Below are 18,801 nucleotides of genomic sequence, written 5' to 3' on the forward strand. Positions count from 1 at the left end.
TAATATTGAATGGTATGCACAATTTTTTTTAAGCAACATGACCCAAGTGTTTTATCACCTCTCCAATTCAATGCACTTAGTACAGACATTTCACATCTTACATCAGTTTGTACGATCATCCAGGCGTTGGTCAAACCCACGTTGCCTTCAGTGCCAAAAAGCTGCAGGCCCTTCTTCAAATCCCTCTGAGCATAGCGATCAATCTGGAGAAAACACAGTGAGAGGCAAAAAAGCCTGCTTTAAAAAGAGATAACTGAACAAACATCACTATTGGCTCTGGCAGAGTTTTCATTAGATATTTCTATTTTCCTTTTCTTACAGCAGTAAATGGTTTTGACTTAAGAGGAGACAAATAAGCACACGGACTCTCAAGAAAATCTGCAGTGCCATCTGTCTGGAAGGAACCAACAGAAACAAATGGTTGTTCACATATATATGTATATATACACTCCTTTGGAAGACCTGTTTACTTTGCCTGTATAGTGCTCTGGGATGAGTATTGTTGGAAATCGGTGCTATATAAATAAAATGCATTGAATTTATTTTAAAATCATTTTTCAACAAACACCATAGAAAACCTCGAGCCATCTGTTTATCTTGTCAATAGCTGCTTTTTCAAAATCACAGGCAAACTGACAGTAAACAAGCACAGAAAAAATAATAAAAGAAAAAAATTCTTACAAGAAATATGCCAATGAAGTCCAGCAATTTCTAAAATGACCAATTACTGAAATTTATTAAACAAATCTTTGTAAACTGGTGAATATTGATAGGGTGTTTTAGTGCACAGAGATTACGCCTTTTCTTACGGGGAAATAATATCTAAAAAATAAAAGAATAATTTATAAATGATGGTGGCATAACAGTGCTTGTCATTTCAAACCTTCACTAATCCCCACTTATGTAGTTTTTAGCCATCTTCATTGGTTCTAAAAAGGAGCTGTCAACAGCAGAATAACATTTACTGATCATGCATCTAAAGAACAGCTTAGAACCTGCTTTGACAACCAACCATTGAAAGCACATTTCTTTGCTCTACACATACAATGTACTGTAAAGAAATATTATATGTCCTCTACAAATAATATCTATATCTATCGAGGAAGTTGTTCCCTATTTGATTTGGTTGCAGTTATAATTGTATTTTTGTTGAAGTAGACGGGCCCAAATGTGTTATATGATATATGGAAATAAAACATAGACATAAAATGATAAAAGAAAAGCTAAATACATATTTGTATATTTACTATATTTACACCATAATTAATCAAAAACCAAGAAAATAAAAATAGTCTGATATGGTGTGATAATAATAACATGGATATGAAATTGTTTAGGATAAAATGGCCGTGACTAAGAATGGCATATATATCCAAATAATAGCTTCACCACTATTTTGGACAGAAAATATTTTTGAAAAGAACAACTAAAATTTATATAACAGAAAAAAAAATAAAAAAATCCTCCTGTAAAGTGAAGTTCATAAATATATGTCAGATTAAAAATGTGTAACTTTGGTCTGCTTTGAAAACTAGATTTTTCAAAAGTAAAAAGAAAGAAAACCAGCAATCTGTTACCATCTGCTCAGTTTCAGGATACACTTTTCATGTAGCATAAGAACAAATAAACCAAGGTCAGAAGTGAGGAGATCAAATTGGATTTTCATGGGATGTTGCTGTGCTGCCGTTCAATAAAGCAAATAGATGCAGTTCAATGTGAGTTTTGTTTAGACCTACACGCTCGGCCCTGTGAAACTAAACAAACAAGATAAAAACATTCAACAAAACCAGATTTTCCTGCAAGCCTTGAATTGTCAAAAACAAACCTTAAAAACTCATTGAAACACAACCTTTAAAATTAACATATTAATCAGCAAGCATCAATGTTGTGGACAAAAAAAACATACAACTTGCCAAGTCTAATTTAAATGTTGAATCTCATCTCTCAGAATTTTGTTGTTCAATAATATCAATAATTTTTTCGTTCTACCTCATATGCAGTTTAATTCTTCTTGAATACATTTCAATCTGATGGGACCTCGTGATATTTTGTTTAAATCAGTCAGTGAACAAATAAAAAGGCTTTCTGCTGCAATTTTTGTCCAATGCTACTGGACATTATTGTGACAGGATTCTTCAAATATAAAACTGTAAATGTGCCAAATAACACAGCGAGTCACCTCAGGCAACGGAAAAGCAGCCAGCCAGCAAGCAAACGAGGATGTAAATAATGAATACTTACAATACTTGCATATTTTCTCTTGTGAAATCACAGTGTTTGGGGAGGATGTGTGTCTAACACTTTCGTTGGTTTGCTTTAGGAAGAGGTTTCTTTCCTGCACTCTGTGATGCCAGGAAATTTCATCATGTGAAACTAGTTTCCAAATGCATTTGAGAATGGCCTTATTCATTGCAGATCTATCAAAGATCAATACCATCCCTTCAGGCATGAGTTTGGAGAAACTGGTGGCTGCTTTCGGAAAACTGAGTCAACAGCCCTTGGGAAAGATGATCCTTGTGTTTAACTCAGTTTGTGCATTCTTTATTTTTTTCTTTAGAGTCATTCCTACATCTACACATGCATTATTTACTTTTACAAGAACTCTGATATCACCGAGATCGCATGACAGTTTACTGTAATCATTTAAATAACACTAGAAAAGCTCTGTTCAATAAAATAGATGTAGAGTGGCAGAAATCTGGGAAAATGTAATCCAATGAGTGAGATGAACCAACAGTCAGTGTAGAGCAGTCTTTAAAATGCTAAGTCATTCTCAGTTGAATCAAGGAAGTTTTCAACTTTATATTTTACTTTTAGTAAGCATAAATTTAAACTTTTAACTTTTAGAAATTTTTGGTTTGTATTGTTTCTTGGCTGCAATGGGAGCAACAGGAATTTATCATGACAATAAACGTTTGACTCACAATAGCTGCTTTTCTTTAAGCCTGGATAATGCTAATAGATTATTCACACAGAAACCTTGCAGACTGTATTTAATTTACTTTCAATCTCACTGAAATTATACATAAACTGAAACCTTCTTTGTTTCAAAGCTGCCTAATTTATTTTATTTGGAAAGGGATAGATCGAAAATGCTGATATATTTTCAGCTGTCTTATTCTGTTAACAAAAATCCATTACCCCCAAAATGACAAAAAACATCTTAAAAATGAATGAATGAATGAATAAAACTATGTATTTTGCTTTGTCTCTATGTATACAACATAAAATAAAATAGGTTTATGCATATGTTGCTCTTTAAATGTGAGAGTGCCATGTTCTGTGGGAGATTTAGATCTAATTCAGTGCATAGCATAATGTGTAGCTTAAATGTGTAGCTTGTGCAGGTAAGCCAACAGGTGTCAAATATGTACTATTATTAAAGCATTAGTAGCTTTAATAGTCTACAACTAGTTCATAATTGGCACAGAATTTTTTTAAAGAATATTGGGAATTTCTTTAGGACTAAAGCAAATCTGTTTGATTGATTTAACATGTTGTAGATATATCCAAACATATTAAATAGAGATGCTTCATGCTGGTCTAGTGCATTGGAATATGATTCATTTTGTATGGACTTGGTTTTCTGCCTTTCTTCAGCACAGAATCATGGTGACACATCCAGCTGAGTAGCATTTCAGACCAGCTGGAAAAAAGTGCCATTTATTCATTATATATTTATTTTTCAAATTTCTCCTCAGGGATTTTTGTGCATATTTTTGGTATAAGATAATAAATAACTTATGGTAAATTATTACATCAGTTTTTGAAAGCGCACACATCTTCAAAACAGAACATTTTGCTAGAGGAACTTATCACAGTTAAAACAGGCTAATATGTGCTAATATGCATAAAACATAACAAGTAGCCACTAGATGTGCCACATTGTTAATATAAGCATGAAAAAACCAGAAACCCCATGACTAGATTTGGTTTCAGCTGTGGTAACTTTTTATGTCTTTTCTCTATAACTGTGAAATAGCTAACAAACATCTCTGAAACATGCATAAGTTCTCGATGTCATTGTTATGGTGAGCTGCAGCTAACGTTGTCCCGACATCTTTAGCCAAGGGAAATGCTGGGCTGATTTAAAAGTCTGTTTTTTCTCATGAATGCGTGTGTTTTTCAGGTGTAAACAAAGAAGAAAACTTAATTTTTGCTAAATATATTGATGTTATTGTGGACAGGATGTAAGTAATCATTGTATTTCAAGATAAACAAATCCAACAAAAACATTTATTTTAGATTAATTTAAGTAACTTTTGGGCTATACATCTACACATAGATCTTAAGGAAATAACAAACTTTAGGAGTTTTGTAATAGTTTGGAAAGCTAAATTAAAATAAATAACATCTAACTGATTAAAATATCTGTAAAATATCAAATTGTAACTGCTGATATATTCCAAGGTTCATGAAGCGCATTTGTTCAATCATAAAAGTCGTATAACTATGTAGGTGTTTTTAGTTGTTAGATTTATAATTTAACATTTTTTAAATATACCAGTTGATTACTTTAGTTAGTGTGAAATTATACTGAAAAGCAATCAAATGTTGCATTTGGAACTAAGCTAAACATTTGTTACAGAGGATGCATCAAAGGAACTGAGATGAAAGGGAACTTTGAATCAAACAACAAATGACACACAATGTAATTTCTTGCAACAATAAAAAAAACTTGTCTATAAACCAGATCAGAATTTTACAAGTACCAGCATAAGTGAACCAGACATCCACATGCAAGCTATCTCCAAACTGATGTAAGAATGAATGCAGCTCTTATGTCTAGTGGACTGGCTGAAGCCAGAATTCCTCTGAAGTTCTGCTATTTTAAAAACAGACAGAAAAAAATACTTTTTACTTAAATCTAAGCAGGCCATTAGTTAAGAGTGACTCCTGCGAAACTGCTGCAAGTAGACGGTGCACAAAAAATGGGTGTACTCGTGGCTTAGCATTGATGTTGTCCTCAGGACTTCAGTCGCCCTTTAGCTACACAAGGCTAGTGAAAGATGGGCCATCAATTATTTATAAGGTAGGGATACGAGGAGAGATAAGAGATGTACATTGGGGAAAAGAACAGAGGAGAGACAAGATGAGGAAGAGAGAGGGAGTGAAGGAAGGAAGATGGGGGACAGCTGATAAAATAAACAGCCAAATGAGGGATGAGCCAAGAAGGAATGAACGGGAATGTATCTAAAAACACTTTGAAGGGAAGATGATGCAGTAATATAACTGCTTTAGTCTAGATTGTAGAAGACGTTTTAGCAGCACAAAGACTGTACAATATGACTATAATGAACACAAGGCAGTATCTTCTGAGGAGAGGAAATAGCATAAAGAAAAATGTCTCAATTTTGTTGCTCCCTCCAAACAGTGAATATCCATTACCTGTGTCACAGATGTTGAGAACAGACAGCATAAGAATTGCAGAGAGGCAGATAAATGGAGCTAAAAAAAGAGAAAAGTCTATTATAATGGTCCCTGTAGGGCTCATATGGTCACATTATTTCAGTCTAAGAAGCCAAACTGCATAAAACATGACATATTTCTTCTCCAGGAGTAATGGTACTTAAAGGAAAGAAAGAGGCAGATTTGTGTTTTTACTGATTTATAGATTCCTGCTGGCAATGCAGATTGTTTCCCTGTGAGACAAACAGTTTAATGTAAAGTGAGTAAAATACATATTTCACAGTAATCCATGCATGTGAAGTAATTAAAAACGCACAAAATTCTAAGTAAACTTGCGCATAATGGAATATCACAAGGAATACGTATTAAACACATGCAGTACAGAAGCTGAATAAAAAAACTGAAATAGCTGAAATCTGTTGTTTTCAAAGCAATCTTGCTCCTTTCAGTGCTAATTAATATCTGCTGGTTTATAGTTTAAATTCATAGTCTGTAAAAAGGTTTCTCATTACCAAGACATCACATAAGAAGCCTTTCGGCAGAAAAGGGCCCTCTCAAGAGTTTCTAAATCTGATTGTAGCAATTCACTGATGGTAAATTTCTGAACTGAGTGCTGCAGCGAGCAATGTATAGACCACAGAAGTCGAACTCCAGTCTTTGAGGACAGGCGTCCTGCTACTTTTAGATGCGTCTCTGTCAAAACACCTGAATCCCATAATTAGGTCATGAGCAGGACTCTAAAGCAATGTTTCTCAACACTGGTCCTCAAAGCACACAGATCTACATGTCCTCCTGCTTTAGCACACCTGATTTCAATAGATGGCTGACTAACATACTCTTGCTGAACTGCAATCATTTGAATCAAGTGTGTCAAAACAGGGATACATCTAAAACATGCAGGGCAGTATTGCTAGAAGAGCAGGGTAAAAAAAACCCCACTGCTCTATGTAACTTAAATGAATTTGAAGGTGACTCAATTCTTTGGTTTGGGACACCTCAAAAAGATGAAGGACACCGACCGTCGAGGACTGGAGACCATACTCAAGGAGTAAGGAACATTTCATCATAAACCTGCCACAAACTTGCTCCTTGCAAGATTCCAGACAGAGAGACAAAGCAAATTAAGAGCAAGATTTGTCTATGAACCAATGGCCACTTGCAGAGACCTTCACAAAGATCTTTATCTAGCAGATAAAGTATATCCATTAAAACAAAACAATAAATGGAATCAGAAAAAAAAAAAATCTATCTGCACACTCTCTTGCGCAAGACTCCACTGCTTAAGAAGATAATGGTGAAGCTCATTTAAAGGTTACTGCTGATAGTTTGGACAAGACAATGAAGTACTGGGAGAATATAATCTGGTCAGATGAAACTAAAATTTAACTCTGAAAAGTTAAATTTTCAGAGGAAAGAGGAAAGCACTGCAAGTCAACCCAAAAGGACCATACAGTGAAGTTGTTTTTCAGCACGTACTGGCAGAGAGGAAACTGAAGGAAGGATGACTTGAGAAGTTTACTGAAATAATCTGAAATTGAAACAAGTGACAAGATTTCATCCAGAGAATGATCTCAAACACAAAACCAAAGAATCTCTCAAAACCAAAGCTGCAAGAAAAGTCCAAAAACTTTAGTCAAAATACGAAACTACTGAAAGTATCAAAGAATAGAATGTATAAGACACTCTAATCACAGAATACTTAGGAAGTGAAAACAGTTTATGGAGTTTATAAGAGTTAAAATCACAACCAAACAATGTATGTGGCTACTATCTTCATGCAGAAGAGACTCTGAAACTTTCATGATCCAACAATATAATAAAATATATTATAATAAGCCTGTTCAATACTGACTCCCTCTCTTATGTAAATGAATTGCAAATAACATATTCATGGATTATTTCCCCTTTTGATACGTGTGGATTACTTGGGATATTCCTAACATCACAGGCTAATTTAATGTCAATAGCCTCATTTGAAATACATTTGCTGCAAGAACATTTTGTTCAACACTTATTTCCACCTGCTCAGAATCATACCAAGCGAAATATTTAAAACAAAAGCAAAACAGAAAAAATAACAGAAATATGTACCCGCTACCTCATCTGTCCACATTGTTCTTGCCCATTGGCAAGACCTGATTTCTTACAAATGGTACCGTTTTATCTTTCTGCTGAGCGAGCCAACATTAAACCCCTTAGACATCGAACCAATTTGAACCAAAGTCAATGTTTTTCAAGGGCGTTCCTTTGGACTTTACACAGACTCTTTGCTCTCCTCAGGTTACAACAAAAGCCTAACCCTACAAAGAAGGCATGAAGGACTGGGGTTTTGTCCTTCCGAAGAATGAACATTTGTCATTCCTTTGCCTCAAGACAGATTGTTCAATATCTGTAAATTTAGACAACTCTTCTCCTAAATAATGCCCTCAAGAACCTAGTCTTAAATTTGTACGGATAATAAATGAGGCAAGCAAGTGTCAAGGTTTTAGGGCCTCTTTCTCTGAGTTTTAATTCTTTACTCTGCGGCAGCAATAACATATGTTAATTATTAAAGGACTTGGTTCTCCCCTTTAAGAGACTAATCTCAGTCTTTAGCAGGGGCGAATCAATTGCAATTCAAACTCTTTTCCTTCCACTCCTTCTAATCAGTGCCTGATTAACACTTGGCATAGTTGGTAAACTTGAGTACACAATCAATGTCACTAACAGGAAGAAATGGTAAGCCAGCAGAACCAAGGCTTTAAGGAATAATACCTGCGAGGGTTTATCCAGGAAAGTATCATGCATGTCAGACTGTTGCAAATGGTCAAGACTCATAATCTAAGAAACTTTGGGGTTCAGAATTTTACATGTTTAGTAAAGCCAAAAACTTGACAAAGATTACTATGTCTTAATGTTGACAGTCCAGAAATCTGTGTGAAGAAGGAAAAGGTTTGAATATTCAGCCAAATGATTCTTAAAGTTTTTCGCCTGCAGCTACTAGCATCAACAGGTGGATCTCGCTGTCATCATGTGGCTTTAGTCTGTCAGCTGTTCAACATCAAAGCAGATCAATTTCTATCCTTTGACGTTTCATCACCTTTTAGCAGCAGCTGTTTCAGTGCTTGATGCTGGGAATGAGTCATGATGAAAACAAAATAAGTTCAAACCCCAGGGGACATTGTCTCAGAGTCTGGTTGGTTATTACCGAGATGGTAGCTTTATTTGGAAAATCCACAAATGACATCCATGAATGACAGGGGACAGCTTTCAGATTTAGTAAATGTTAAAAGACAGAGATGACTCAAGACTATGGTCTACAGATGGAGAGAAATATTATTTTTAGAGTTTCTGGGTTCAATCCTATTCATTTATGTTATGCAGTTTGTCTGTCATCTTCTTAAAATTGGTAAAATATCCTTAACATTAATATCCATCAATGTTGCCTTATGAAGTATAATTAAGTGATCAAGCAGAACTGCTATTTGTGGCTTTTCTAATTGATGCAAAAAGTGAATCGTGCAAACAAACACGCACACACACATCTGCTCACCTATGCGTATACATGTTGTTACAGTCCGTCCAGTAAACCACAGAGACAAAGGCATAAAAAGAATAAGTTCTATTTATTTTCCAAATATTCTTCCAAAAAAAGAACATCAAATTCCAAAATATGACAAAAATGGGCCCAAAAGAAAACAACTAAAGCATACCTAACTCAAGATAACAAAACAACTGACCTCACACAATGAACACACAATTTAACCACAAAGGCTAGCCTACACAAACGAGGAGGGGTCGAAAATAAGACAAAGACAAACAATGTATAAACATAAACAATTAATTTAAACCAACATATTTTAACTACAACACCATAACAATCACAAATCAAACCTAACATCAAAATATTTAAGGACTTATGCTATAACTAGAAAGAGGAAAGTTCTTTTAACATCAGGTCCCCTGCTTCCAGCAGCCTGATGGTTTGTTCCACTTCCTGGTTCATCTTTGATCAGTCTTCTTTCCCAGCCAGTCCTTCAAACTCAGCAAACAAATAATTAATAATTACCAAACAAAGGTGTTTACTAAATGTGTGCACCCATAATAGCAAACAACCTAAAACAATAAACACACAAACAAATGACATTATAAATGTATTGTATGAAAACATTTAAATAAATACTAATACTGGGTTAATTGTGGAGGAACCTCCACACATGTATATACGTATATGTATTTATGTATGTATATACGGAGACGAAGAGGGAAAGAGACAAAAGTTTGGTTGCAAGAGCAAAATGTTCACATTTCACCACTCAGACATCCGAGAAAATTGCAAACTCAATTTTTCCAACCTAAGGTTTTGATGTTATTCCCACCTCCTGACAAAGTGATGCAAACAAAGTGTTGAGAAGCTGTTTGTTGCCTAAATTTAGAGAAAGTGTGAAAAATGTCTCTTTAAAGATTGGAAAGAAAAGAAAAAGTATGTTGATTTAAATTAGTTTGTGTGCTATAGTCCTGTCTCATCCTTTCACACAAGTGTGCACAGAAACATGAACATGAGACTGCAGTTAAAAGTTTTTAAAAGCCTTTTCATGATCAGAAGTATGAATAAGTATAAAAAGTTATAGCATTTACATAAACTGAATATAAGATATTGCTGTAGGTCTTACAAAACAAAATCCAATTTATGTTTCCACCTTACATTGCTCTAAATTTCTCTCTGTGCTGTTAATTGCTTGCTATGATGTCCCAAAATGCCAACTACAATCTAAAAGCATTTGTAATAATCTAACACCTGCTATTAAAGTGGGAGAAAGAATTAGATTTGCCCATTTAAAAAGAAACAAACAGTCTCTCATTTCTATGGTAGTTTAATTTTGATAAAGATAGATGGAATACCAGCTAAAACAATCCACAATAACACATATTATACATAGACAATATTAGTTACAAACTCATTAGCATGACATTGAATTAAAAAAGTATTTAACTTAGAACTCTCCTTTCATAGATTGGTTGGTTGCTCATATGGGAGAAGGATTAGTTAAAAGGATGATTAGTTTCATCTAAATGCAGACAATCCCACTCTCTATACATACAAAGCACATTTGTGCACAGGACCAGGTTCTTCTATTCCAACCTCTCTAACATAAGCATAAGAAAAACCACAGAGCTGTTAGAGGATGTTGGGAACAAGATAATGAATCTGCACAAAGCCGAGATGAGCTACAAGGCCATCAGCAAAAAGATTGGTAACAGAGTGATAAATGTTGGTGTGATCATTTGAAAAGGTTTAGAAATATAAAATTATTGGTCTGGAGCTCCATAGAGGATCTTGGTTAATGGAGTGAGGAAGGTCATGAGAAAAGTGAGGGATAAACACAGAAGGAGATTATGATGATGGTAAAGCAGTTGGGATGATGATCAACACCTTTCAGTTGAACAACATGGTTGAACAAAACTAATTTATTTGTCAAAACAATCACAGAAAACACTGTTCCTAGTTTGGACTTGTGATTCTGCCTGAACTTGTCAACTGTAATATCACACAGCTTTATTCATTATTTTTCTAAGAGCATTTATGTTTTCCAATTTTGCTGAATGAATCTCTCTGGTGTCTTTCTTTATTATCTTGACCTGATTGCAATTTAAATCACATATAATTACCACCTTAGCAATTCTCTGATGTTATCTACAGCAGTTAAAAACTGCAAATTCCCCTGTCACTTTTATCCCAAGTCCTCACAAACAAATGTCTTGTCTGTTTGCTGATCATCTCAATTTGTCACCGGTATTAACATCGCCCTGATGTGGGTATGTTTTAGTAATGGGATTAGCCAGGGGTGTTTACCTAATTGCATTTCTGCAGTCTGCTTGAAATGAAAATTTCCCAGGCCTGAAATGTATTCTGACAGCAGAGCTGCATTCTGATATCTTGACAATCGGAAATGTTTCGATGGCTGATGCCAGAATGTAAATGATGCAGAGCAATCACACTTGAAGCCTTTCAGTGAGTCACACATGAGTGCTTGAAATTTTACCTGCATTTGAAACAAACAATTCACAGCATTTGCAATGCAATTTCCTTTTAAGCAAAAATTGCACAATTTCTCATAAGTGGAAAAAAAGTGGAAGCTAGCCAAGAGGTGAAGACAGAAATGTGAAATCGTGACTGACACAAGAAGTAGAGCCCTTTTTTTTTTTTCTGAGAAGAAATAAAGATGTTGATTGAAGTTACAGAAAAATTAGAATTTTAAATACAGGATGAATTGATCAAATACATTTCAAAGTTGAGCATGGAGTTTGTTTTAGTTTTTTTTTAATATAGTTACCTTTTTAAATATGGTTTAAGCACTGGATAACTTCTTTGGGACTAAATCTTTCAAGTATCGGTTTGAAGGTTTAGCAATAACATTTATTTTTTATAAGATTTGTTGTTACTGCAGTCACTTTTTGGACTATTATTATTGGGTTTATGCCAACATTTCTGTTGTACAACATTATTTTATGAGCTGAAATGTTTACAATTTTTGTGCTATTCATTGAGCATCATTCCTTGCCAACTATGCCTACCTCTTTGCAGCTTCATACCTTTGCAGTTTCACTAGTTATGGATCTACGACAGGGGTGGGCACTCCTGGTCCTGGAGGGCCGGTCTCTACTTCAACACACCTGAGTCAAATAATGAGGTCATTAGCAGGACTCTGGAGAACCTGACTGCACTTGGGAGGTGATTCAGCTGTTGGATTCAGGTGTGTTGGACCAGTTGCACCGGCCCTTAAGGACCAAGAATGCCCACCCCTGATCTACCACAATCATTATGTACTCATATTACTATTAAAACTAAGTGCTATGCACTTGTTTTATCACAGTTATTAATGAAAATGTTTAATTGCAGCACAAAAATCAACTAATAAGTAATAATTTAAATGCACAGGTAAACATAGGACATAGGTTTATCAGCACTCCTCCTTTGAATGATGTATAAAACCATAAATAAAATGGTTTCAGATTCTTTACAAAATATATTTTACAAAAAAAACCCCAGGAATTTATATAATCTAAACTCAGATTGTTTTGTTGTTTTTGTTTTATTTGAGCTTAATTATTTAAAACTTTATAAAGTTTTGTATTGTTTTATTTTGCTACCTCCTGTGTATGTGACTTTATGATTAACTTTGAATGCACCATGACCCCTCTGGTTCATGGATTGGGTCCACAGGAGATCCAGCATGACCTTAGCTCCTTCTTCACATGACAACTCCATAACCTTACCTTGACTCACCCCAAAGCACATAAGCAGATAGAAAATCAACCCTACAACAGCCTGTGTGACAAGCCATTGAGCTGCAGAGGAAATACCTCATGCTGCACTGACCTAATGACAGCAGAGAGGTGAGAACACAAATACTCCTGGCAGCATGTGCAACACTGCAAAGGTTTGTGTTGTGGCTGTTTGTTAGCCTTTCTGCTTTTATGAGACAGCTGAGGCACAGGAGAGACAGAGTGGGGTCATAAAGCATGACCACTCTTGGTTTTAAATGCTTGAAACTACATAAAACTGTTAATCTCATAGGCTGGATCAATGCACTCACAGCTTTAGAAACATTTCAATACCTTTTCATTGTACAATTTGCATCACATGACCTGAACTGAACTGCTTATTTTAATACCTAATGGTTGGGGGAAAAAATCTACTCAAGTGCAGTTTAAGTGGGACAATTGATGTTCAGCAATGCGATTTTTATTTTATGAATCATTTGACTCTTTGAGGTGTTAATTGCAACACATCATTGACCAATACAAAGTTATTCTTTTCCAAAGCCAGTTCTCCTAACTTCCCTCCATTTAATGGTCTCATTTATAAAACAAAACTTTAGTCAAAAGTTTGAAACATTTTGATCACAGGAGTTTAACTGCCTCTGAAAATTTCCTCTATAAATAATTGCATTTTATACCAAAGGAAAAAATTCAAAAGATTGCTCAGAAACAAAAAACAAGGCTGGATTTAAATATTTCATCTAAGACTCATGTCAATAATTTGAGCCTATATTATGTTACATATTTTTCTATTTTTACAGTCTAATATAAATAGTTCATTGCCAATACAATATTTCACCTGTATTGATCTTTCCAGTATGAATACTTTCTATAGGTTGGCTTTATTTCATTGTTGAATTTTGAACATTCCTACATGTCTCCAATGAGTTAGCACTCCATAAGAAGAATTGCTACAATTAATACTTGCCCAGTGGAGACTATTTTTACAGTGAATGTTTCTTTGCCTAACAAACAAAAGCATAACATGTAGACTATTAGAAGAATATTAACACAGTATATGTTCTAATAAATACTTTGTCAATATACCTTATGAAAAACATGGTCATTATCTAGTTTGTTCAATGACAAATTACACTTTTGCAGTGGTAGTTCAGAGTGAATATGCATGGAAGTTAAGAGTTTAATTTTATGTCTCCTACAAAAATATAATGTGAAAGAGACTACAAGATGCCATTCTGTAATTCTTTCTGATTTTATTCTGCACAAAACACGCCTGTGCGGTAAAGCAGATGTTTTCATTAACTCACTTTAATTATTTCTCTCCTTAGAACTAAGTCGGTATTAACAGGCTGAGTCAACCTGACATTTTGTTTTCCCTACTGTTAATATTTCTAACACCTTCCTAGAAAACAATTGCTTCACTTACTTTATTATGCTTTTTATGCTGTTTATTTATTTACACAGTTAAAATGTACATTTCATTAACATTCTACAAAGAGCAATGCATGGTATGATGTTATAGCAACAAATGCTAATATCCACTTGGAGTCCTTGGACAGATTTATGTAATCAGTATGATTTAACAGATTATAAATGAGTGAAAAGCCAATTTAGTAATGTCTGACATTACTAAACATGTCTGACAAGTCATTATTCAGATACCATTAATACCAAGCAAACAAACCTACAGGCTACCAAGCACTACAAACCAGCAGGCAATGCTCAGTTATTTGCCTTCATCGAGAATGAGTACAAATCAACTTGTTTAACAAGTTTTTTAAAAACCATCTTAATCTTTTCTTAGTCATTCACTTCTCAGAGGTTAGTTTTCTGGTGGCCAGAACAACACCATTGTTGGGTAAAGCCAGAGGAAGTGCTAATTTCTGTTTGCCGCAAGATTAGCAGAGGAAACAAAAACGGACATTTTTGACTGTCATAAAAAACTTTTTATCACTGCACATCGATCTGAAGACATCATCCCTGAGGTAGAGGTAGTCCCATGCTCATAGGGAGATAGGTGGCGGTAATTCCAGGATGATGCAGACAAAAAAACAATTCATGGCTGAAAAAAACTTAAGACAGTGGAAAGGCAGGTGAGCAAATACTTTTGGCAATTTAGTGGATGTCCAAAGCTGGTGGTTTCCATTGAGATGGTTTCAAATAAGAAAATTTATATTTATTGTCAATGTTTTTTAATTTTGACAATTATTTTATCTACAGACCTAATCTGTCTTTACATTAGGGAAAATCTAAATTTGGTCTTTTTATTCTGTCGGGCATATTTTGTGTAGATATGGAAAGATGCTTGTTTTTAAACTGCTAAAAACTTGTTGGTTCATCCTCCTTTTTATATAAAAGGAAAACACCACAAGGCCATAAAACAACCCAGAGATGCTATTAAACATCAGTACATTTATTTTTAAAAAACCCAACACTGAATTGCTCATTTTAATTCTATGTGGCACTTCACACTGGTTCCACTGAATTTAACCTTACAAGACCTTTTCATCATCCTTAGGAAACAACAAAGTGCAACAAACAGCAACAGTTTCAGGCTTCTGGAAGATCTGTGAGCTGCTTGAAGTAGCTTCCAGCTGCGACACTCAGCTCTTTATCAGGTCTAAAGCAGGTGCAATAAACCAGACCACTGAGCATGACCATCCCCGAAGCATGGGATAGTGTTCATCAACATGCACCTACTGTTGCACTCTGTTTAGGTTACAACGTCTAGAAAAAGAAAGCACTGGCATTTGCTTTTACTCTGCTGGTCCGCTTCCAGGATGTAACGGTGGTGTTAGAGGGGGGTAAAGAGGAAAGGGTCTAGATAATCTCAGATAAAGAAAGGCTCTGAAAACCAAGTGGTAGATAAAAATCAAAGCAATCCTAGTGGGAACTGAAATAGTATTTTTCTTCTTGTAATCTGATATAGCAGGATTGGAATTCAGCTCAATAAAATGTTTTTCTATTATCGGATAATAATCTGGTATTTATTTTTGCAGATATTCAAAATTTTAACCTTTTGTCCCCTACTCAATAAATAAAGTACAGAGCATTAGAAATCGAGGATAGAAATAGAGGTTTTGAGTATTTAATATCAAAATATCCCGTCAGGAGAGGTAGTAAGAGGGCTCTATAGCGCAATTAAAACACAATAGAATGAGCGCTTCCCACTTGTGCCAGGAACTGGTACATTAAAGTGGGGGCTGCATCCCCCCTGTGACATGTGAAGGGTAAAACAGCTTCACAGAAACGTTTACAACCAAAATATATAGTATTTTACAGATAAGAGATGGTACTAAAAGTGTTTTTTCTATCACATTTGTAGAGGAGAAATGAAATAAAAATAGCACTTCTGAAACTAAAGTACCACTTGTTAAAGGTAGCATTGGTACTAGAGCACAGATCACTGATACAAGATGTTTGACAAGGTCCTAATAATGGCTACCATGAGTAAAATTTGTTGAATTAAATCATGCATTTATAGATTTTTGCTGTTAGGCAATCTTGAAGGCAGAAAGTTATTGTAGTAAGCTTGTTTTGTTAAATTTAATAGTGATGCTGCTGAGGTGCTAATGCTGTCAATGTTTGTTCCAGCATCGACAATTATTAGCCACCAAAATAAACATTCCTCCAGCTTGGAATCAAACGTTTTTTCTGCCAGCCAAGGCTGTGAAAAGCTAGAGAAACAGTGCTCTGTTGGTGAATAAACATGGAGGAGGAACAATGGTAAAAACTGTTTCTACTATAAGTCTGAACTTTGAGTAAAGAAAAGAGCTGAATCCAACCTTCAACTTTTCTCTGCATAGTGTTTGACTATATATATAAATATTTAAAGGCAAGCTATTTTCAGTGGGAACTTGTAAATATAAAAATGCATTTGATTACTTGTATAACACAAGGCAATATACATTATTGGCTTGCTTATTCCATTAGCAATTGGAATTTTTAAGCTCCAGCTTAAAATATCAACTCACGTGACTCCAGAAATGTGGGATTATTATTTCTTAAGCCAGATGTTGCGAAGAATAATGACGAATACATACGGTAGGCCCAGCTGCAGTTGTAAAACTTTTTAACTGGCATTTCTGACAGTTTGCGTTTCATTAGTTCAGTCCATAATTCTGGACAACATGATTTTAAGAGTTTAATTTGATAAAATACATAAAAATACATTGTTAAATAGAAGTTTTTTTTTTTTGTTTTTTTTTATTGCAAGAGTTAGCTTAGTCAAGTTTTGAAGTCTACAAGTGTACAACTGGTTTTGGGTTTAGGCTCAGGTGAACGCATTTCCAGACCCAACTTCAGACTTAAGATGTACAGAGCAGGGGGCTTCACGGATACAAGAAGGTTGTGGGTTTTATTTCAGCCTTAGCTGTTTTCGCACAGTTTGGCTTCTTACACTGTCTAAAACCCTAATTGTTAGGTTTACTGGTTACTCTAATCAGATCCAGATCTCTGCTGGACACATAATCACAGAAATGAGGAAAACCGGGCTCATCACCCCAACTCTAAAGTTTTTATAATAACTCCCTGAATCTCAATAAATAGACTTTAAAATACTTTTGCTGGTTTATAAATCACTGAATGGCAACCAAAGTACATTAAAGACTGAAACATTAGTCTTTAAGACTACTCAGGTCTTTTGAATGAAGTCTACTCTTCAGAGTATCAGAACCAAACATGGAGAAAAGGCATTAAGTTTTCATGCTCCACTAATCTAGAACAACGCTCCAAAAAACTGCAAAAATGCTGAAACCCTGCATTCTTTTAAATTAAGAAAAGCCATTTGTTTAGAGTTGTGTTTGAATGTTCTGTGTTTAAAGATTGGAATTGCCCTGATCGGATTGGTGTGAAAAATGTCATATATGGGTTAATATATAACTTAGTCACCTTTGCCTGCTGTGTGAATGTGCAGTACTGATTCACCTTAATTTTTTTTTTTTAAATGGCTGTCTCCCTTCAACAAATGTGTAGATATAGGAACAGTTTTACCATGCAATGCAAGATCCACATACATTCAAATAATTGCCCACAACCAAATTTTTTTTTTCTTGGGTTTGCCCTTCTGTTCTGAAATGCTATCAGGCAGTCTAAGATTTGATGAGCTACTTAACATATCACATATGTATAGGCACAATAACTGGTATTGGATAAAGTTACCTTGGCCCTACCAGACTTTGAAACTGGTCTCTACAGAATATATTTTGTTTCCAGTTCTTCCAGCAGTTTCCAAAATATATAAAAAAAAATCTCAAGGGGACTGTTCAGTTCCTGCTGTTTAAAAAAGCACATCAGACAGTCTCTGTAATGGCCACCCATTCTTTACAGTGATGGATTTCCCACAGTGCAACAGCTCAGCATACCTTCCACAACTTTTTACTGTGTTCTGTTGCTAATCGCCCCCTGGGTGGAAAAACAATTTATTCAGGTTCTGAAAAATGAACATTAAGGAACACATATACTAAGAGAAAGTTTTGCTGTAACAAAGGTGGACATTTATTAGAGGCTGAACAGAGCTGAGTGGCTGAATAGAAAAAATAACAACACAAGAAAAAAGTGAGTCACATCATCAAAGACAAACAGCTTTGGAAATAACATAAAATAGGCAATTTATATAATAACATAAGAATTGTAAAAGCTAAGAGATAAAAGCAGGTACAAAGTGAATGTTAAAGGAGCAAAACAAAGAAAAACTTGAAAAATAACAAAGCAGGCTGTTATTTATCAAAATACACAGTAAATTACAGCATTGTTGAAACTGGCCTCAGTCTTTGTGGATAACAGACTGTCTTAAAAATAAATCATGTAAAAGAAGTAGATATAAAATAGCTAGTGACTATTTCTTATATATATATATATATATATATATATATATATATATATATATATATAGAGAGAGAGAGAGAGAGAGAATAGTTAAACTTCCTGATTGTCTTCATACCATCCTGCCTGACTACTTGAATTACTCTAATAGTAAATTATTCAACAGTGATTTAATTTAAACTTTAGAACTCATTTTGACCTCAGTCAAAATGGATGATCATAAATTATTTGGATGCAATACACTGAAGATGAACTATTACTTAAATCATTTAATGAGGTTTTGAAAACACATACACACGCACATGC

General features: G+C 34.7%; 1 protein-coding gene across 3 annotated transcripts in view; it reads right to left on the reverse strand.

Annotated features, from left to right (window-relative positions):
• Positions 1 to 18,801, reverse strand: part of tspan4a (tetraspanin 4a) — a 160,959-nt gene that overhangs the window by 19,308 nt on the left and 122,850 nt on the right. For all 3 annotated transcript variants that reach the window (XM_044142595.1, XM_044142589.1, XM_044142603.1), the window contains one exon: positions 102 to 203. In XM_044142595.1, coding sequence (XP_043998530.1) covers positions 102 to 203 — 102 coding nt within the window. The remainder of the gene's footprint in view (positions 1 to 101; positions 204 to 18,801) is intronic.

Source organism: Gambusia affinis, linkage group LG02, assembly GCF_019740435.1.
Source record: "Gambusia affinis linkage group LG02, SWU_Gaff_1.0, whole genome shotgun sequence".
In the NCBI taxonomy this organism is placed as follows: Eukaryota; Metazoa; Chordata; class Actinopteri; order Cyprinodontiformes; family Poeciliidae; genus Gambusia; species Gambusia affinis.